The 21803-nt window shown below is 55.2% G+C and overlaps 1 protein-coding gene across 2 annotated transcripts in view; it reads right to left on the reverse strand.

Moving 5' to 3' along the window:
* Positions 1–21803, reverse strand: part of NIBAN2 (niban apoptosis regulator 2) — a 64905-nt gene that overhangs the window by 24444 nt on the left and 18658 nt on the right. For both annotated transcript variants that reach the window (XM_008006159.3, XM_073021942.1), the window contains exon 2: positions 3278–3408. In XM_008006159.3, the coding sequence (XP_008004350.3) occupies positions 3278–3408 (131 nt within the window). The remainder of the gene's footprint in view (positions 1–3277; positions 3409–21803) is intronic.

Raw genomic sequence — 21803 nt, forward strand, 5'->3', positions numbered from 1 at the left:
CATTTTGCAAAAAGAAACATTTCTCAGATGCAGTTACGGGGACAGGGTGATTGCCATCGTGCCTGCACCTTCCTGACTTCCTGGCTGTGCCCTGGCACATCCCTGCAGTCCGGTCTCCTCTTGACCCTCTGCCCCCTTCACCGTGTCCCCCTGTCCGCAGCTCCCTCCCTGCCACTCTTCAAGGGGAAACACAAAACGCTCCTGGAGAAGGAGAGCCCATTGTGCTCACACAATAGGACCTGCAGGCTTCTTCCTACCGGGGATAAAAATATTTACAGGAAAAGAAAATGGTTCCCCTACCACTCCCTCCACCCCCACACAAAGTGGGCTTTGCCCAAGTCACAGAGCTGCCCTCAGCGGTCTATATCCAGTGGTCTATATATAAACCGCCCACACCAAGCTCAACTCCCTGTCTTTTCTAGAAAGAGCAGACAGAGCTCTCATAACACCCTAGCAAAAGGTCTCTGGTTTTCGTCTCACCCCTGCTTAGGGCAGGAGCCCCAGGACACAGGGACGGGCACTCAGAGACAGGGCCAGTCCCAGCAGGAGGCTGTGCAGAAGCAGGCTTATGGCCCAGGCAGGCTCAACAACCCCCACCACCCAGTCTACCCCCAGATCCTGGGGAGCTCGCAATGGGTGGCTGGCTGTGGGTTTGGGTTTTATTTTTAAGACTTTCAAATGGCAGAGTCGTGTTCGATGGGAAGGCCTGCAGGAAACGAAACAGAACTCGACAGCCCAGGCAAAATATTCTAGACTCTGCAAAGCTCTCCAGTGCCTCGGTCAGAGAGAGCACAGGCCCCAAGGTCAGACAACCAGGACTCCTGTCTCGGCACCACCACCCACTGCCAGAGCCTGGACAAGCAGCTCCGCATCTCTGAGCCTCAATGTCCACATCTGTGATGCGGGCATCATCATAGCCCCTCCCTCAGAGTGGGGCCAGCAGGCTGAGCAAACAGTACAGGCACGAGACAACTGCTGTTTTAGCCAGGCACTGTGGCTCACACGCCTGTAATCTTAGCACTCTGGGAGGCCGAGGCAGGTGGATCACCTAAGGTCAGGAGTTCCAGACCAGCCTGGCCAACTTGGTGAAACCCTGTCTCTACGAAAAATATAAAAAATTAGCTGGGTGTGGTGGTGGATGCCTGTAATCCCAGCTAGTGGGGAGGCTGAGGTATGAGAATCGCTTGAACCCGGGAGGTGGAGGTTGACGTGAGCCAAGATTGTGCTACTGTACTCCAGCCCAGGCACCAGAGTGAGACTCCATCTCAAAAAAGTAAAAAACAAAAAGACAACTGCTGTTTTATTATTCTTATTTCTATTGTATTATTATTTTATCATTATTATCACTTTATTTGTATTCTATTATTGTTTCTAATAAAAACCACTGTTGTTTTGATCACCACTGGTGATTAATATTATTATTTCTAGTATTATGATGTTATCGTAACTTTGCATTGTGATGATCGGTTTCCTGAGTGGCAAAAAGAGACCAAAAATACTGCTTTTCAGGGATTGTGGGTGAGTGGTTTCATTTCACTCTCCTTGCTCACATGTTGCTATTTTTCTACAATAAATGTGCACTCCTGCCTCCTCAGACTTAAATGAGGCCTCATGCAGAAGAAATGCTTCATGCCCTCAGCCAGAGCCCACTTGTCTTGGATTACAGGGACTTGGGCTGCCCGTGACATTTCTTTCCAGACAGGGGAGCCATTCTGGCCCCACTCACCTGGGCTGCGTCCAAGGCCTCCTTTTCTTTCCTTTCCTACCACACAGATACGCACCTGCCAGACCCCCAGGCCAGGCCACAGCCGGGCCCCTCTGCCGCTCTGCTGCCACAGGGTCAAGAGGTTACCAAGACACCGGGGAAGAGGCAACCTTTTCTGGGTCCAAAAGCAAAGGTGATGCTCTGAGCAGCTCCGACACACGGTCCTGACCTCCCTCCACCGGGTGGGCTGCAGTCACGGCAGAAAGGGCCCTGGGCTGGCCCTGCCTCTGCCATCCTGAATGAGCCACCTAAAGGCTCAGCCTTGGCCAGGTGCGGCAGCTCAGGCCGGTAATCCCAGCACTTTGGGAGGCCAAGGTGGGAGGATCTCTTGAGTCCCGCCCCCAGCCCCATGTCTGAGTCAATCACAGGTTCCTCTTCCCAGAGGGGTTTGCCAGCATCCTCTGGCCCATACTGACCCTCAGGCTGGAGCCAGGAAGCTTCTAATCCCTCACTCAACAAACATTTCCTTAGCAAACAGCATCCTACTATCTCTATCATAGCAGATCATGATGAGGCCAGTGACAGCGCCTTCCCTGCTTCAGGCACAACCACCCTGTGAAGGAGGTGTTCTCATCCCATTTGACAGATGAGTAAACTGAGCCTCTTAGTGGCGGAGCTTGCCTTGAATTGGAGACTATCAAGACTCTAGAGCCCCAGCTCTGATGGTGGAGGAGGTGAGCTGGGAGGAGTCACCCACGGTGACTGAAGGGGTCTCAACAACATGACCTGGGTTACCTACCTATTGAGAAGTGGGAAGGAGGCTAGGCATGGTGGCTCATGCCTGTAATCCCAGCACTTTTGGGGAGCTGAGGCTGGAGGATCACTCGAGCCCAGGAGTTTGAGACCTGCCTGGGCAACACAGCAAAACCCCATCTCTACAAAAAATGCAAAAATTAGCCTAGAGTGATGGTGTGCACCTGTAGTCCCAGGAACTGGAGAGACTGAGGTGGAAGGATCACTTGAGCCAGGAAAGTTGAGGCTGCAGTGAGCCATGATTGAGCCACTGCACTCCAGCCTGGGCAACAGCAAGACCCAGTCTCAAAAAAAAAAAAAAAATTAATAAGCCGGACATGGTGGCTCACACCTGCCTGTAATCCCAGCATTTTGGGAGGCTGAGACGGTCAGATGACTTGAGGTCAGGAGTTTGAGACCAGCCTGGCCAACATGGTGAAACCCCATCTCTACTAAAAATACCAAAATGTAGCCGGGCGTGGTGGCGCACGCCTGTAGTCCCAGCTACTCGGGAGGCTGAGGCAGCAGAATGCCTTGAACCTGGGAGGCGGAGGTTGCAGTGAGCTGAGATCGCGCCACTGCACTCCAGCCTGAGTGACAAAGCGAGACTGTCTCAAAAAAGAAAAAATAATAATTAAAAAAAAAAAAGAAACGGGGGGGACTCTTAGAGGCCACCAGAGTAACAATGGGAAACTGAGGCCCAGAAAAGTAAAGTCACTCCCTTGAAGCCACATGGCAAGAAGGAGCAGAACCCACCCGAGCCCTCCCAGCACGTCTCACCTTGCGCCAGAGCAGCTGGGCCTGCGGCAGCCCCGTGCCTTCGATCTCATGGCGCATGCTGTTGAAGAGAGCCACGCCATACTGGTCTTCATAGAACTGGAGGAACTCCGTCAGGATCTTCCCGGTTTTTTCTGGAAGAGAAGGACAAACAGGAGCGTGAGGTCCTCAGGGATGCTGAGGCATCGCGATCCTTCCCCTAGGCAGGAGTGGCTGCAAAGCCCCAAGTTCCCGCATGTGGAATTGTTTGCACAGGCTCCTCACGCTCATCTGCGCTGCATTTCTGGCCAGAGCCCCGCGTTTCCTGTGAAAACCAACTGCCTTGGAAAGGGTGAACCTCCAGATGGGAAATCAGGCAATGGCCACAGACAATCAAACAAATGCAAACAGAACCAAGACTCCATTTCCTCTCGTCACACTGGTGGGGACATGCACAAACAGGCCGTGTCACTCGGAGCTGGGGGTGCCGGGAATGGGGACAGCCATTTCAGAGGGTGGGTGTCCTGTTCTTGGATGCTCCCACCTCTAAGAATCTACCCCATAGAACAATGCGCAGGAGGACACAAAGGCGAATGTGCACTGAGGCCATAGGGGGGAGCGGCTGAATGTGATCTCTAGGGATGACAGGTATACATCGGTTCACCCAGGACAGTAAAAAATATAAAGATGGAGGGGGGCAGGCATGGTGGCTCCCAGCACTTTTCAAGGTGGCAGGCACCTATAAGCCCAGCTACTCAGGAGGCTGAGGCAGGAGAATCGCTTGAACCTGGAAGTTTGGTGAAAGGTGGAGGTTTCAGTGAGTCGAGATTGCGCCATTGCACTCCAGCCTAGGCGATAGAGCGAGACTCCATAAAAAAAATAAATAAATAAAAATAAAACAAAATAAAATAAAATTTAATTTAATTAAAAAAAAAAGATGGAGGGACCTATCTGGATAGGTGCCAACAAAAGGAAAGGGCTCGTACTCCATTAAGGAAAGAAAGCAAGTGACAGAGTCACCTGTTGACTATCATCTAATTTAAAAAAAAAAAAAACTCTTTCTGGCCAGGTGCAGTGACTCATACCTATAATCCCAGCACTTTGGGAAACTAAGGCAGGTGGATCGCTTGAGCCCAGGAGTTTGAGACCAGCCTGAGCAACACAGCAAGACCTCATCTCTACAAAAAAATACAAAAGTTTGGTCAGGTGCGGTGGTTCACACCTGTAATCCCAGCACTTTGGAAGGACAAGGTGGACAGATCACCTGGGGTCAGGAGTTCGAGACCAGCCTGGCCAACATGGTGAAACCCCCGTCTCTACTAAAAACAGAAAAATTAGCCAGGCATGGTGGCAGGCGCCTGTAATCCCAGCTACTCAGGAGGCTGAGGCAGGAGAATCACTTGAACCCGGGAGGCAGAGGTTGCAGTGAATCAAGATCGTACCACTGCACCCCATCCTGGGTGACAGAGCAAGACTCTATCTTAAAAAAAAAAAAAAAAAAAAAAAAAAAAAAGGCCGGGCGCGGTGGCTCAAGCCTGTAATCCCAGCACTTTGGGAGGCCGAGACGGGCGGATCACGAGGTCAGGAGATCGAGACCATCCTGGCTAACACGGTGAAACCTCGTCTCTACTAAAAAATACAAAAAAAACTAGCCGGGCGTGGTGGCGGGCGCCTGTAGTCCCAGCTACTTGGGAGGCTGAGGCAGGAGAATGGCGTGAACCCAGGAGGCGGAGCTTGCAGTGAGCTGAGATCCGGCCATTGCACTCCAGCCTGGGCGACAGAGCGAGACTCCATCTCCAAAAAAAAAAAAAAAAAAAAAAAAAAGTCAGGTGTGCTGGCGTGTGCCTGTAGTCCCAGCTATTCAGGAGGCTGAGGTGGGAAGGTCACTTAAGCCCAGGGATGTCGAGGCTGGGTGAGCTATGATCATGCCACTGCACTCCAGCCTGGGCGACAGAACAAGACCCTGTCTCAACACACACATAAAAAAACCAAAACGCCTCCTATTCGTGCATATAGATTACTCAGGCTTGGGTGGTGGAGGAGGTCTGGAAGGCAGCATGCCAGGCTGGGAAGGCAGGACCTCTGGTGTGGGAGTGGGGAGTGCAGAGTGAACGTCATTTTCTGTTTATTCCCTTTTATAGCATTCGAATTATTTTACAATCATGATTCCTTTCATAATAAAAAAATAAACATCCTAAAATTAACGCCTCTACCAAGGGAACAACCTTTCTGCTTTCACTGGCCATTTGCGCCTGTCTTCTGTGCGGTTTCTGAATACAGGTGAGTGCTATGGCCATGAGGGCAGGCCCAGGCCACATCAGGCTCAGCACCTGTGCTCCTGGGCGTCCCCATGTTCAGATGAAGGAGGAGGCCCAGAGAGCGTCTCAGACCCATGAGGGGAGAGGCTCCCTTGTCCTAAGAAGCTGCAGCTCGCGCCCCGACCGGAATTTGTGCTAGTCCGCTGTGCGGCTCCCCTCTCTGGGCCTCAGCTTCCCCCCATGCACTGAGAGGCTGGATTTAATGATGGACAAGCCCTGCCATCTCTGACAGTCTTGGATGCCAGGTTTTAAAGACCTGGTCCTTTCTCAAAAGAGGAGCTGGCAGGACCCTGCCCCTCCCATGGCCAGTCTCCAGGTACCGAGGGCACCTGGCTAGGATGACATTTCATTCTATCCTCTCTGTAGCTCTGTGAGGGAGAAACTGTTATCCCCACTTTACAGAGGAGGTAACTGAGGCCCTGGGAGGTTAAGTCACTGGCATAAGGTCACACAGCCAGTGGGTGGTGGAGCTGGGATGCAGTCCTGGGTCCCCGCCAGGAGGTGGTGGCCTGGGAGGACGGCTGAGAGGGCATGTCACACGCCATGCCTCACAGCTCATACCCAGGGTCCCAGTCACGTGACCTTCCTGCGTGTCTGCCCACATCCTGGGCCCTGCCTCGGTGATGGGGGTGGGGAGACAGCCCCCACCCCCTCTCCACAGACCCTGTCCCTCCCTGTGCTCCCGTTTCCTGGAATGAGGTCATGTCCGTCCAGATTCCAGTTTGGGGGTAGGAAGGGGAGAACGAATGAGGAATTTGCTTTGAATGCCTATTTTTTAAAAACCATAAACAACTAGAACTCGCTCGGAGACCATGGGAATCGTTTTGAAAAACGATGAGGCAGAGGGGGCCGGTGGAAGAGAGTCACACATTGAGGCTAATAGGAAAACAGGATGGAAGCTGACAATAGCATCGGTGCCATGGTTGTCATCGGCACGGCCACCGTGCTACGGCAGGTTTTACGTTTGTGAACCCAGAGAACCTCCGTGAGAACCCCGGGGAGCCATTGCTGTTGTCTTCCTATTTCAGGGATGAAGAGTTAAGCCACACACCCCATGGGCATTCTATCAATGTGGCCGGCAGGAGGGGCAGGCTTGGGCCTGCAGGTCTCAGGGGTCGTCCTTTGGCCATGGCTCCAGGGTCCCCAGCCAGCCCCAGCGCACCCAGCCCGCAGACAGATCCCAAAGGACTGGAGTCTGCCACCGTGGCCCTCAGGGAGCCAGGCCCTGGAGGGAGCTGCCATTGCTGTGAGGACTCGAACCCAGGTCTGCCGGACCGCAGCCCATGCTCAGCTGCCCGGACAGCACAGTCCAGATATGGAGTCCAGGCAAGGAGGAGCTGGGTTCAGAAAGGCCCCTGGGCTGGGCTGGGGAGGACAAAAGAGGGCAAGACTGAGCCAGAAGAAGGCCCAGCATGTCCCATCGAGGGACAATTGAGGCCCAAGTTGGGCAGGGCTATGGACGGGAGAGGAAGCTGCAGGAAGCTCTGAGGAAGGGAAACATGGGAGTGTGGGGACCCGCGGCCTGTCAGGCTGGGAGCTGAAGGTCAAGGCTGAAGGTCAGGTCTCTGGGCCAGCGCAGTGCTGCCCACAGGCCTAGGCCTCGGGCTGAGGGGACCCAGGCAAGGGTCAGGGATCCAGGATGCAGCTCCCTCTAGGTTTGCCACGTTGGCCCCAGGTGGAGCCAGAGTCGCTCACTACCCAGGCTTGCTCTCAGAACTCAGGTGCCAAACAGGTCGGGTAGGGAGGCCGGGAACTCTGCTGGGGGGGTCTGGTCTCCTTTTGCTCACCACTGGATCCTGGGCACGGGGCCTGGCACAAGCAGATGTCATCGAGGGTAAGAAGAGTGGGGGGGTTGGTCCAGCAGCCAAATAGTTACTAAGTCCAAACAAGGGAAGGCCGTGGGGCAGTCATCGGAGGGATACTGAGGGAGCACCACGCTGGAGGTAGGGGGACGGCATTAGCAAGGGGTTAAGGACCTTAAGGATGGCGCCCAGGCAGCACCGGGAAGCCGGCCCCGCTCAGAAGAAGGGTGGCAACCAAGGGAGAGCTGGAAAGGGAGGACCATGGGAAACAGGGCCACGGATAGCTTCTTGGCAGGAGTAGCCCCGAGCACATTCTTGAGAGATATCCTCAGTCATCATGGAAGGAACCGCCACGTGCTTTGTACAGAGGAAGTAACCCAGAGACGTAGAAGATGAGGACTCGGGTGCCAGGGGCTCCAGGTGTGGAGGCCAGAGGGACCCAAAAGGCCAGCAGCACTCGGAGGGGACCAGCCTGGACAAAAGGCTTGCAGGGGTCTTCCTGGCTGGACCCTGCTGGAAGAGGACCCAGGTGGGCACCACAGCCCTGGCAGGGGCTCAACCAGAGGACCCAGCCTGGCCACGGCCTCACCTGCTGAGCTCTGGGACTGCAGCTCAGGCAGGCCCCACCCAGTACCCCACTTTTCCTTCTTGTTCCCTGCAGTAGCTCTCCCCCGGCATTGTCACTTCAGGATTTCACAACCCAAATTCCCATGCCACGTACCGGCCTGGGTGTCTGTGAGGGTCCTGAGCCCGGGTACCCCTCTTTTCTCCACACTTGCCCACAGCAGCTCTCCCCATTTCCTGCCACAGCCTCTGAAGACACCACACGCCACGGATTTGGGGCAGATGTTGGACAGGGTCTCCAACACTCAGACTTACCACCCTGTTAGGGGAATGTGAGTCAGAGAGGGTGAGCAGCTCAGCTGAGGTCACACAGCCAGACGGAGGCAATCAGGTTCGAGCCATAGCCAGCTGCATGCCACCCTCCTGGTCCTGGCTCTGGCCACTGTCTACAGGGCCCCACGGACCCCCCACCTCCCCTTAGAGGGCACAGAAGAAACAGGCTGTGCCCCCATCTGCAAAGGCAGGGCTGGCCTGCTGGTCCTGGGTCCAGGAACTGTTAGGCTCCAGCCGGTGGTAGGATCACTCGCTTCTGTGAGCTACAGAGAGGCTGGGGTGGGGCGGTCTGAAGGTGTGTGCCAGCTTTGTCACTTTCCACATTTTCTCATCCATTCTGCCTCCCTGCACTGACTCAGCCCCAGGTGCTGCTGGGTGAGAAGGCAGAGGATGGAGTGGGCCAGGACTCACGGAGCCTGCCCTGCGGCCCCAGGTGCCCGGCCTCCTGGTGAGGAGCTTGAAGTCAGGGCCAGAGTCCCCGCCCTGCCATATGCCAGCCCTGCAAGCACCCAGATCTCAGAGCCTCACATTCTTCATTTGTAAATGGGCCTCTCCAAAGCCATTCCTGAGCTCTGAGGTCTGCAGGACCGGATAGCGTTGAGGTGCTCAGCTCCAGGCCTCCATAAACGTCACTGTTAATCACCACAGTGCTCAGCTGAGAACAGCAGTCATAAGAGACTGTTTGAAATGTTTATTAGCAGTGTAACTTTTATAGTTTGAAATAATCCAGTAAAGATTTGTTTTCTGAAGAACTGGGACAAGAATCACAAAATAATAATGATGATGATGGGAGGGCTTCCACAAGCAAAGATCACAGACGCGGGGGAGCCGAGGGGGACAGCAGGGCCCTGTGTGATGGGGGGTCCCGCCTGACTGTGGCTGGGATCCCCTGGCGTAACCCTCAGCCTCTGCTGGCGCCCGGAGCCATTGGTTGCCCCCTTTTCCCCTTCTGCCAACAGGAGGTAAGTCCACACCCACCGGACACAGAGCCCACCTCTTCTTTGCCCCAACACACACCATTCTTCAAATGGCCCAGAGGTGAGTACAGGGAACTGCACCCCCACTTTACAGCTCTATGAACTGAGAGAACACTTTACAGCTGTATGAACCGAGGCTCAGAACAATTAAACGGCTCAGGAAAGGCCACCCTGTCAGTCCACAAAACCTGCTGAGGCCCCTCGCAGAGACTGTCACAAAAGGCGCCTGCCTGTAGGGGTCCTGGTTCCCTTCCTAGCCCAAGAGGCCAGCGTGTGAATTCTGGGAGTGGAGTTGAGTCCCGGTCTGTGCCCAGGGACCTCAGGGAGCCACTCCTATCCCAGGCCTCTGTCTCCACGTGGTGTCTCCATGGGTACTGGGCTGCATCCACCTCTGAAGAGGCCATTTTTGGGGATGCAGGTCCAGGGCAAAACTCACAACACACACTTGTGGGTTTGTTGTGGAGCTGAGAGTCAAGCCTTTCAGCAAGTTGGTTGAATAAGGGGGTGCTCTGGATCTCAGAGGGGCTCTGCTCCCTATATGACTGGAACCCTGTCTCCCAGGGCTGCACGCTATTGGGCTATTGAGAGTGACTGAGAAGGACCCCCTCACAAGCCAGTCCTCCTAACTCTGCCCCTGGATCCCCAGAGTTTGCCAGGGATAGGTGCCTAGCCACCGACAACTTACTGCATGGCCCACAGCCTGTTTAATCCCAACAGGTATTAGCATCCCATCTGACAGAGAAGAAAAGTGAGACTCGGGCTCAACACAGCGGCTGTCACCTGGGAAGCACCCAGTCAGTGTCATATGGCTATTTAGAAACGCAGTCGTGCAGCCGGGCGTGGTGATGCGTGCCTGTAATCCCAGCTACTCAGGAGGCCGAGGCAGGAGAATCACTTGAATCTGAGAGGCAGAGGTTGCAGTGAGCTGAGATCGTGCCACTGTACTCCAGCCTGGGCGACAGAACGAGACTCCATCTCAAAGAAAAAAAAAAAAAAAAAGAAACGCAGTTGTGTGGCCAGGCGCGGTGGCTCACGCCTATAATCCCAGCACTTTGGGAGGCCGAGGCAGGTGGATCACTTGAGGTCAGGAGTTTGAGACCAGCCTGGCCAACATGGTGAAACTCCACCTCTACTAAAAATACAAAAATTAGCCAGGCGTGGTGGCGGGCACCTATAATCCAAGCTACCAGCAGACTGAGGCAGGATAATTGCTTGAACCCGGGAGGCAGGGGCTGCAGTGAGCTAAGATTGCACCATTGTACTCTAACCTGGGAGACACAGTGAGACTCCATCTCAAAAAAAAAAAAAGAAAGAAATGCAATTGTGAGTTGTCATCACATCTGGAATTCACTATATACTTAAACTGGCTAATTTATACAAAAACTGTGTATTAGATATTTCATAGTAAGAAAAACTAAGAATCGAGCTGACTGATCTTTTGGGAATGATAGATATGTGGAAAAAGACAATAAAGATCTAATTTGGGTCAGTCAAAAAAAAGAAAAAAGAAAGGAAGAAAGAAAGTGAGGCTCAGAGAGACACACAGCCTGGAAAGGAAAGAGGTAGGTTTTGGACCTTGTCTCCCACCAAAGCCTGCACAGATCCCCACCCCACAAAGCCTCTCATTCCTCCCCCTCATGAGGACCCACAGTGCTGTTTTCAAAGCCCTGGTTTTCCATTCTCTTGCTGGGTTCTTGCCTGATCCCAAGAAGGAGACAACACAAAGCTTTACTCTCCTCATTTTACAGATGAGGAAACCGAGGCTCAGAGGGCAAAGTGACTTTCCCGAGGCCACAGCTGGCAGGTGTCAGAGCCGGGACTGAGATCTAGGGTTTCCAGCTCCACTGGCCCCCGTCGGGTCGGAGCTGGTGGAGAATCCCCAGACCCACTGGAGCCTTACTGCTTCATCCTTACTGGGCCCTAATTTTCCTACCTTTAAAATGGGAGGGTGGGTCCCTGTCAGCTCAGCTGACCAAAAATCTCAACGACAATCTAATCAGTGCTGCCCTGGCCCCAGGAACTGACCGGGATGCTGGCCTCAGCACCTCCTGCGAGCTGCTGGTGAGTCAGCTCTGACCAGCAGCTGATCACAGCCCCCTTGGGCCAGACAGAAGGACTAGGGGGAGGACTAGGCACCCCCACCACCTGCAAACAAGGCACCAATTCTACATGGACACACGGGCTCTGGGTTCAAGTCCCAGCTCTGCCACCTATGAGCTGTATGGCCTTGGCCAAGGCACTTCCCCTCTCTGAGCCCTTATTTTCCCCTCTGCAAAATGGCACAACAGTATCTGCCATATCTAGGTTATGACAGGACAAACAGGCTACTGAGCGTGAAGCCCTTTACCCTGGCAAGAAGGGGGCACGTCACCAATGGGAGCTCCTAAGAAATGCCTCTTGTCAAGGTTCCTCTAACCCACAGTGAGGCCCTTGAAACAGGCTGAGCACGCAGCCTGGCCCACCCCGGGACCAGCGCCAACAGCAGCCAAGGCAGCCAGAACGTTAATTAATCTCTGATTTTCCAAACTGACAACGTTAAGGACCACGCTACTTCCTGTGTAGATAGTGAGACTGGGCAAGAACTGGGGAAGCCCCAGGGTGGCCTGGAGGCTTGAGGAGCTGGGGGATAGGGTACCAGACTAACTGTGCAGATGGGGGAACTGAGGCTACAGAAGAGGGGCTTGCTGAGCTGAGAATGGAGGAAGGAGTACAGGGGTTCTCAGAAAATTGACCTAAAAAGGTGCATCCTGGAGGGCCTCAAATGCCAAGCTGAAGAATTCCTTCTTTGCCTTCTCATGACGCTCCCCAAAGCCACCCTGTACCGCACCTGTGCTAAGCATTTTACTTGGACCCATGCCCCCGATTCTTCAGCTCAACCTCGGGCCAGGTGGTATTGGTACTGGCAGAACATTTCAGAACAGGTGACCGAGAAGTGGGTTCCTCTGCCAAATCACGCTGCTGAGAAGAGGCAGAGGTAGGATCTGCACCTTGGTCCCGACCTGGTGCCTAAGCCTGAAACCCTGTTCCACAGGGATGGTGGACCCAAGAGGAAGAGGGTCATCTCCAGCTGTGACCACATCCAGCTCATGTCCACCACGGGGGCTGCACGCCGGCGCAAGCCCTGGTTTGGCCCAAGCAGAGGGCGCCATGCCAGACCCATCCCTGGCTCATCTGGTCTCTCCAGTGGGCTCCAGGGACACACCTCACCCACGAGGCCTGGCCCGGTTTCAGGGTTTCAGGGCTGAGAGGTTTGCTGACTGAAACCAGGCAGGTAGCAGCACCCTGTAGGGTGGGGCGGGCTCAAACCTGCCCGCCTGGTTCCAAGGGCACGGGGAGCAGGTCCAACATGGGGAGAGGGGGAGGGAGGGGGGCGCTGACCCCACCCACCCCAGAGCCCAGGGACCAGCAGAGGCAGAGATGGGGCAGGGACTCCATTTTCCCAGGTCTCAGAGTTGTCCAAAGCATCACCATCTCCATCATGTGCCTGGGACAGCAGGGAGAGCCTGGGGTTCAGAAAGGTAGTGACACTCTCCTAGGGCCACACAGCATGTCCAACAGGGCTGGGTTGGCATAGGCCAGTGCCTCGCCCAGGGCCTTTCTACTCGCCCCCCACCTACTGTCACAATCAACACACAATAGCAGCAGCCACTTGTCAGCACCACCTCTGTGCCCAGCACAGCACTGCACATGCACACTCATTATTTCATGCACTGTCCCCACTTCCCAGAGGAGAACACTGAGGCTCAGAGAGGTTAAGCGAATTCTCCAGGGACACACAGCTTGTAAATGACATGAACTCAGAACAGGGAACCAACGTTTGGGTAAAACCATCTCACCCTGGCCTCCACGCAGCACCAGCCCGTGGGTGGCCTCCATGGGAAGGGCAGACACAGGGCTCCTGCTCAGGACCTGTAATCAGGTGGGAAGCAGGGGGTGGGAGGGGTAATGACAGGCTCCATCAAGCAGCAGGAGGGGGACCAGCAGCCCATCCACGAGAAGAGCCTGAGCCAGCAGCCAGAATCCGGCAGGCCAGGGAAGGGAAGGAGAGCTGAGTGTCCCCGTTCCAGTCAATTCCTGTCCAGAAGGGGGACCACACCAGAGAAGGCAAGGGATGGATTCAGGGTCCCTCCATGAGCCACCCCTGGAAGAAGGGGTGCAATGGTAGATCCCTGGGATCCCCCCTTCTGGGCCTGAGAGAAACAGGGCCTATGGGATTCCCACCCCCATCATGACCTGCCCCCTAGCATAAACCCAACAGGGTGAGGTAGGCTCCCCAGCGCCCAGGGGCCAGTCAAGTGGCCACCCAGCCTCTGCCTCTAGTCACTGCCCCCCAGCCAGGCCACTCCCATCCTGTGCCTGCCACAGCCACCAAAGTCCTGCCTACTCCATCCCGGCTGCCTCTGATCCTTCCCACACACAGGCACCACAGGGGAGTCGCCCAAAGCTTCCTGGCTCAGAAGCTTCCAGTGGTACAGCTCCTACTGCCTCTGGGATGGACCTGAACTCCTCACCATGCCCGCAGGCCCCAGTCGTCTAGGGTCTTGCAGAGGCTGCTCCCCATGTCCGGAATACAGTCTTCCGCCAAGCTCGCTCCTCAGCGCGCCACCGTGTGTCTTCCCCCTGGAAAGCCCCAGGCTGGGTAGGAGCCCTTGGCCTATTCCCGCCGCCCACCGCTGGTCTCCTGGTGGGTAAAGGTCTGTTCTTCCTGTGGCTCCCACAGGCAGCACCCCCGCTCCTGAGGCAGGGCTTGACACACAGTGGAAAAGGAAGGGAAGCCCACAGCGACAGGCCAGAAGTGACAATCTCAGGCCAGATCCACCCCCAAAAGAGAGCACCATGCCACTAAGCAATAAGCCCCCAGAGACCCCAGAGATTCCTCACCACGGAAACAGAGGCTTACATCCGAGCAGGCCCTTGGCTGGGTCCTGGGGATGAGGAAATGTACACTGCACTGTCCTTCCTTGGGGAGGTGGCTGCCACTGACATTTCCCCCCCTGCTGGCCTCGGGTGCCCTAAAGGGGCCCTTGGCTGGGTCACCCTTCCCGGAGGCCACTTTTGTTTTGTTTCGTTTTGTTTTCTAGAGACGGAGTCTGGCTCTGTTGCCCAGGCTGGAGTGCAGTGGCCTGATCTTGGCTCACTGCAACCTCTGCCTCCCAGGTTCAAGCAATTCTCCTGCCTCAGCCTCCCCAGTAGCTGGGATTACAGGTGTCCACCATAACACCCAGCTAATTTTTTGTATTTTTAGTAGAGATGGGGTTTCACCATGTTGGCCAGGCTGGCCTCAAACTCCTGACCTCAGGTGATCCACCTGCCTCAGCCTCCCAAAGTGCTGGGGTTACAGGTGTGAGCTACTGTGCCTGGCCCCAAGGCCAGTTATTAACAAGGAGAAACCTCTTCCCATTCCTCAGCACGACCCGACAATGACAGCCATGTGACCCTGCATGAGCCAGCCCTCAGCTACGGTCTTCCAGTGTGAGATCATTCTCGACTCTCCAAATGGCCCAGGGAGGAAGGCTCTGTCACCACGCCAGGAACAAAAAGGCACAGAACAGTTAGGGAGCCCCCCTACCCCGAAGCTAATGGGTGTCACGCTGGCTGGGGACACCTCATGACATTTGACATAGACCCGGACAACAGCTGCAGGAAGTGGTATGGGAATCACCCGCCATCAAGACAGAGGCTGGAAGGTCCAGGGCCTTGTCCCAGGTCAGCCAGCTGTCAAGCAGGGAGCCAAAATCCAAGCTGGGGTGTGAGCCCAGGCTGGCTGAACCTAGACTCCACGGGCTGTGGAAAGATCTGGAAGATGGTTGCATGAAGCACTTTCTAAAGGATCTCCCTGGGCTCTGATGGCCCCAGGGACTGTGGACTGATCTGTCACCACAGGCCTGGCACACTGAAGCCCACAAGCATGTTACACAGAATCACATCCAAGATCCGTAACTTCAGCCCCGCTCTCCTTCCCATCCCCACACCCTGGGCATCTCTCGCCTCCATTGCGCATTTCCTACCTCCATATCTTCATCCATGCTGCGCCCTCTGGCTGGAACGCCCTTCCCTTCAATTCCACAGTTCACAATCTTAGCCAGACTTTCAAGGCCCTGCTCACACATCCTCTCCTCCATCACACTATTCTTCAGTTCCCCATTTGCATATAATTATAATCATAATTACAACATGAGCTAATGCATGTAACAGTTAGCTCTGTGCCTCATTCATGGGCCAGCCATACACCCCTAACAGGCCACTGGACCTGGAAAGGGACCTCCAAGATCAAGTCCAAACTATCTTTAGGACAGATAGGGAAACTGAGGCTGGGGAAATGGGGAAAAGCTGCCCAGGATCCCATTCCCCTGTTGAGTGTCCCAGCTCCTCTGAGACCAGCTTGGGGAGAAACAAGTGAACGGGGCTTTCACACCCAGCGAACCCAAGTGAACCGCAACCTCAGCCCCTCAGCTTCCTCCTCAATGGAGGATACCTTGGGGTCCCATGTCTAGAGTGCCCTCCTAGCGTCCACTCCTTGTGCCTGGCCAACTCCTCTTTCTCCTCCCCAGGCTCAAGTGCCACCTCCTCAGAACCCTCCCTCCAGACAGGTCCCGGCCTCCCAGGTCTCCACAGCACCCCCGGCCTCCACTCCCAAAGCCACTGGCCTGTTCCCGGCACTCCCTCAACCACAGTTAATGCCTCATCTGAGACGCTCCCCGGACAGACTGCTCTCCGCTGTCTCCCCAGCACCTGGCTCCTGCCAGGCCCGGGGTGGGGCTTGATGAACAAGTGTTAGGGCACCCAGTCTCAGGCACCAAACAGGTCAGCAGGGAGGCCACGGTGGGCTGGGACACAGTCTGAGGGCACAGGCCGTCTGGGTCTCATCACCGAGGCAGGGCAGGCCCAACAGAGCCAGGATTCAGCCAGGGTTTTTCACAAGGCTGCCTTGAAAATGCTTCTCGGTTGGCAAATATTTAACCAGGGCTGGGCCACAACAGGTCTGGTGGGGAAGGGTGAGCTTTGAGGCAGGAGGGCTGGGAGGAGAGGGCGGCGCTGAGGTGGAGGCCCACAGAAATGCCCCCCAAAAAAACGGGTGACCAAAAACCCGCCCAGTGGGGCTGCCCTTTCCTTTACACCTCGAGGCCGCCTGGGTGGGAGGAAGTCGATTCCCATCTTGACACAAACAGAAAGAAACAAAAGCCCTCTCATCCCCTCCTGCCCCCGACCCCGCCTGCCTGGCAGCGGCCCCAGCCCACAGCCCACAGTGGCGGCTTGTTCTGGGAGCCCAGGATGAGGCATCCCTGCCGTCTGGGAACACAGATCCTCACTGGGGAAGGCAGCCCAGGGGGTGCCAAGGCCCCCAGCAGCAGCGCCACCCAGAGCAGGACCACACTCCGGGGGGTGGGCACCCAAGGCTGCTGTCCTGAGGGCCCCCCGGCCGACGCCACACCCGAGGAGGCTGATCTATGACAGTGATTGTGTAGACACAACCCTCCTTTTCCCTCACACGGAGTCACCCATTGCTGTTGACTTTTTCTCCGCAATGTCCCTGGCCTTCATTCCTTTCTTGTCATCCTCACCACCCCCACAGGAGCCTGAGTCTTAGCCAGCCACCTGTCAAAATTGCCCCAGGCCCCAGAGGAGCACCCACATGCCTGTCCCCAGGTGCTCCTCACACCCCTTCTCTCAGCCACATCCAGGGCCGAGGCTGGACTGGGACCCCAGGGTGTTCTGCTGTGGCTCGTGCACATTGGCAGGTGCCCCCCCCACGAGCCTGGATCCCTGCCCTGGGCCTGTTTGAGAACCCACCACCAATGTTCCCCTCAGCATCCAGCCTGGAGTTGGACCTTGAGATATCCAGGAAGAGCCTGTGGTCGAGCCTTTCCCCCAAGATGTCCCCAGTGTCACCACCCAGCCCCACCCCATCAGACAGGTCACAACCACTGGGGCAGGGCTGAGGACAGGACCCAGCCCAGATCCCATGTCTTCCATCAGCCAGGGCAGGCCAAGACAAAATGGCAGATGTCAGGCGAGTCACCAAGGTCAGGTGAGGCTCTGAGGCTTCATCACGATGGCCACGAAAGGGTTCATGTTGCCCTCATTCATTCATTCAGCAATCCTGGCCACTGGGTACTCAGGAGAGAGTACCCTAATGAGGGAGGCAGATTGTCAACAAAAACTACAATTACTGGGAGCCCCAACTGGGAGAAGCACAGGAGGTCACAGGAGCCCAGGAAGGCGACTGACCCAGCCTATAGGGTCACGGAAGCCTCCCAGAGGGAGGTAGCAGCCGAGACACAAAGAGTCCCTGCTAGGGAAGGGAGGACACTGGGAAGGGAGTGTGTGCCAAGCAGAAGACCTGGGAAAGGCCAAGATTCGAACATGCATGAAAGAGTTAATCCATTCCACAAAGATTTATCAGCACGTCCTAGGTCAAGAATGACCCTTCAACAGTGCAGTGTCAATTCTGGAACAAGATCTCAGTCCAAATCCTAACTCCACCCTTTGCTGGCTATAGCACTTTGAGCAACACGTGGCTCAATTCTCTCTGAACCTCTGTTTCCTCAGCTGTAACATGGGAGTAACAGCAACCTGGCCAGGTGTGGTGGCTCATGCCTGTAATCCCAGCACTTTGGGAGGTCACCTAAGGTCAGGAGTTTGAGACCAACCTGGCCAACATGGTGAAACCCCGTCTCTACTAAAAATACAAAAATTAGCTAGGCATGGTGGCACGTGCCTGTAATCCCAGCTACTCAGGAGGTTGAGGCAGGAGAATCACTTGAACCTAGGAAGCGGAGGTTGTAGTGAGCTGAGATCATACCACTGCACTCCAGCCTGGGCAACAGAGCAAGACTCCATCTCAAAAATACAACAACAACAAAAAGCAGCAATCTGCCGGCCATGGTGGCTCACGCCTGTAATCCCAGCCCTTTGGGAGGCCAAGGTGAGTGGATCACCTGAGGTCAGGAGTTCAAGACCAACCTGAGCAACATGGAGAAACCCTGTCTCTACTAAAAATGCAAAATTAGCTGGGCGTGGTGGCGCATGCCTATAATCCCAGCTACTCAGGAGGCTGAGGCGGGAGAATCGCTTGAACCCTAGAGACAGAGGTTGCAGTGAGCTGAGATCACACTATTGCACTCCAGCCTGGGCAACAAGAGCGAAACTCCACCTCCGAAAAAAAACAAAAAACAAAAGAACCAGCAACCTCACGATCCCCCATCTTGTGGGGTGTCATAAGGATTCAATGAAATGAATAAACCCACAGAGCCTGGGCAAATGTGGGCTGGTGTTATCAATGACAGTGATGGAACCTCTCGAAGGAGCTCTATCTCTCCCAGCATTAGTGGCCAGGCCATGAAAGGTCAGGGTGCCCAGTGGCATCTCTCATTAGTGCTCACAGTACTTCTCCGTCCCATGTTTCACGCCACGCAATGGGGACCAGAAAAGGGTGACCGGAACAGCAGCTCCCTGGTCCCTCAGCTGGCGGGTCATGAGATTAGAAGATGACACACTGGAGGTTCAATCTTTCTGGACCCTCATCCCTCAGGTTAGTTCATCAGAAAGGGGAAGTGGAGCGAGAAATATCAATGAAGACTTCTGAAAGCCAACATCCAAAGAAACCGCACACCTGAGAACCTCGGCAGACCATGGGCCCCCTGCTCCGCGACACTGGCAAGGAGGACACTCTGGCCTTGCCGCCTCTCCCTTAGCTGCTGCATCCATCACCAGAGATGCTGGTTGGGAAAATCAAGGGCCCTGAGTCCTCGTCCAGCTCTGCTGCCAACTCATGTGTGGCCCTGGGCAAGTTCCTGGTCTCTCCAAGACGCTGCTTCCTGTAGGCAGCCTTAGGGGGTGGAGAAGTCCAAAGACCAAAAGTGCTTTGTTGTCGCCAATTCCTGAACTCCATGAGGGTTTTCCTGCTGTCTTATATTTGTACCTCCCTTTTTTTCTCTTGTCTTATTGTATTGACTAAGACATCCAGATTGATGCTAATGAAAATACCTCTAGGGTTTCAACATTAAGTTTCGGACTTGCTTGGTATGTGATGGGCTGAGTACCACACAGGGGCTGCTTGGGGAAAGGAGGGAGGACTTCGTTCCTCTCCCCAAACCTTACAGTTGGACAATTCCCTGGAAAACAGACACTGGGGAAGCCCAGCCATAGCCATGCCCTAGCCAAAGGGAGCCCATTCTCAAGTCATCCACAGAAGACAGACAGGATCCCAGCAAGGGCTTTTTAACTGCCCCAGATGCCCAGAAGGAGAGGGGACCCTGGGAGGTAGGGAGTGCCTCATCACTGGAGGTGTGCAAGCAGAGGGTGGAGGGTCAAAGAGCACCCACCTCCAAGAGTTGTTGTGAGGACTAAACAAGATGTGTGAGATGCACTTGTCACCCTGCCTGACTCCCAGGAAGAGCCCAGTAAATGCCAGCTTCTGTTCCAATCAGAACTAACAGCTAATAAGTGCGAGTCACTGTGGCCCAACCCCAGTGGAAAAGGACTAAACTCGGATACGCAAACCCCACACATCTCATTAGCCAAGCACCCTCTACTGCTAATATCCTTTGCCTAAGTCCAAGTCAGGTTCTTCCCAAACTGCCTCGTGACCCCTGCTCACCCACCACTCACACACATGTGTACGCCCACATGCATGCACACTCACACGCACGCCCACATGCATGCACTCACATGTGCACGTGCACACATGCATATTCACACATGTGCATGCCCACACACGACTGACATACGTGCATCCACTCACACACATGCACGCTTACACATGTGCACACACATATGCCCACATATGTGTGGATCATGCCCGCAGCTTCTGGCTTGCAGGGTCCTCTCAGCAAGCAGGACTGGGGAGGGGGGATTCTGCCTTCTCAAAGCCAGGGAGGGAAAGAAGGGGGAGAAGAGAACAAGAAAGATGAGCCAATATGAAAATCCACTCGTGTGCTTGCTGCTGCGTCAGAGGAAACCCAATCCCAGGCTGGAATGCCAGGGACCCTTTAGACGGATAGAAGGAAAGTTTATTCAAATAACAAGACTCCCTTGGTCTGTGCTCTAAGCTCGGCCAGCAGCAGGTGCAGGGCTTGCCCTACGCTCAGGTCACCAGCTGCAGGTGTCCTCAGGCTCCAGAGGGGGCCAGAAGGGGAGGTGGGAGAACGGCTCCCCTCCCAGCCCTGCCAGCCTCCCATTCTCTGTCTCAGGTGCCTGCATGAACCCATTTGTGCTCCCTGAGATACCCTGTGCAGCCAATGGGCTCTGTGGTCTTGGTTCGCTTCCCCGGGGGAGACCCTTGAGGGTAAGTGGGGACCGCCTCAATGTCTCCCCATCACTGGCCAGTGAAATGGGGTGGTGATGCAGGGCTAAGAGCACTGGGCCCCCGAGTCCGGGTACCTGACTGCTGCTGGGTGACCCTAGACAAGCCCCTCACCCTTCCTGGCTCCCTGTCTCCTCCCCGTACCGTGAAGGGACTGGACACCATGGTGCTGAACCCTCAACACCCCAATGCCCTCCACCTGGGACATGAGACAACGCTCCTTCCCCACACATTGGGAGTCCCAGAGGAGCCCATCATTAAGCTTTGATCGAACTGACCTGAGTCCCAGCCACCAGCCTAGGGTGCTGAAAAGCACTTTCCCTGACGGTTGCCAGCTCACTCACACAGGTCAGACCCCTCTGTTAGTCATTAGCACAACTTTGCTTTAATACTTCATTGTTTCGTCTCCATTTGCCCTGGGAGGGCAGGGACCCTGTCTGTCTCACTCATAACATATGCCCAGCACCTAGCACAGCACTTTGCACGTATATATTTTATCCCCTGACTGTGTGACATTAGACCGGAGCTCTGCAGTTCAGTCTCCTGGGCATGTTAAGACACCAGAAGAGGATGGCATTTTCCCAGAAACGTTAACTCCAGCTTGGGGACAGACACTTCCCAGCCCCCAAGGTCCATATAAACCAGGGCCTCTCCAATCCCAGTATGGCCCGAGAGGCAGGACCCTTCCTGCAAAGATGGGGCTGGGTTTGGGGCTGGGCCAGGTCAAGGTCACACATCAGCAGCAGAAAAGGTCACCACCCCGTCATGGAAACTAAGGCGGTCACCTAAGCTCAGATCCTCCGCGTGCTCTCCCTGCTTGGATCCTGTCAAATGATCCAGCACCTGCAAAGAGCAGCGAAACCAGAGCTGGCGGATCCTGCACTTCAACCCCCTGTCTCCTGTGTGCTGGGCGGGTGAAAGGCCTGGGTCCGCTAGCCACTCCCCTGGGGCACACCCGTCACTCTGCTTCTGTGTCCCCATTAAGAAAAGGGAAGCAGTGATCCCCATCCCACAAAGGGACAGATGGAACGGCACTTTGAAAAAAAAACTACAGGCTGGGTGCGGTGGCTCATGCCTGTAATCCCAACACTTTGGGAGGCCGAGGTGGGTGGGTCACCTGAGGACAGAAGTTTGAGATCAGCCTGGCCAACATAGTGAAACCCCGTCTCTACTAAAAATACAAAATTGGCAGGATGCCGTGGCTCACAGCTGTAATCCCAGCACTTTGGGAGGCCGAGACAGGCAGATCAC

The sequence above is a fragment of the Chlorocebus sabaeus genome, chromosome 12 (genome assembly GCF_047675955.1).
Source record: "Chlorocebus sabaeus isolate Y175 chromosome 12, mChlSab1.0.hap1, whole genome shotgun sequence".
Classification (NCBI taxonomy): domain Eukaryota; kingdom Metazoa; phylum Chordata; class Mammalia; order Primates; family Cercopithecidae; genus Chlorocebus; species Chlorocebus sabaeus.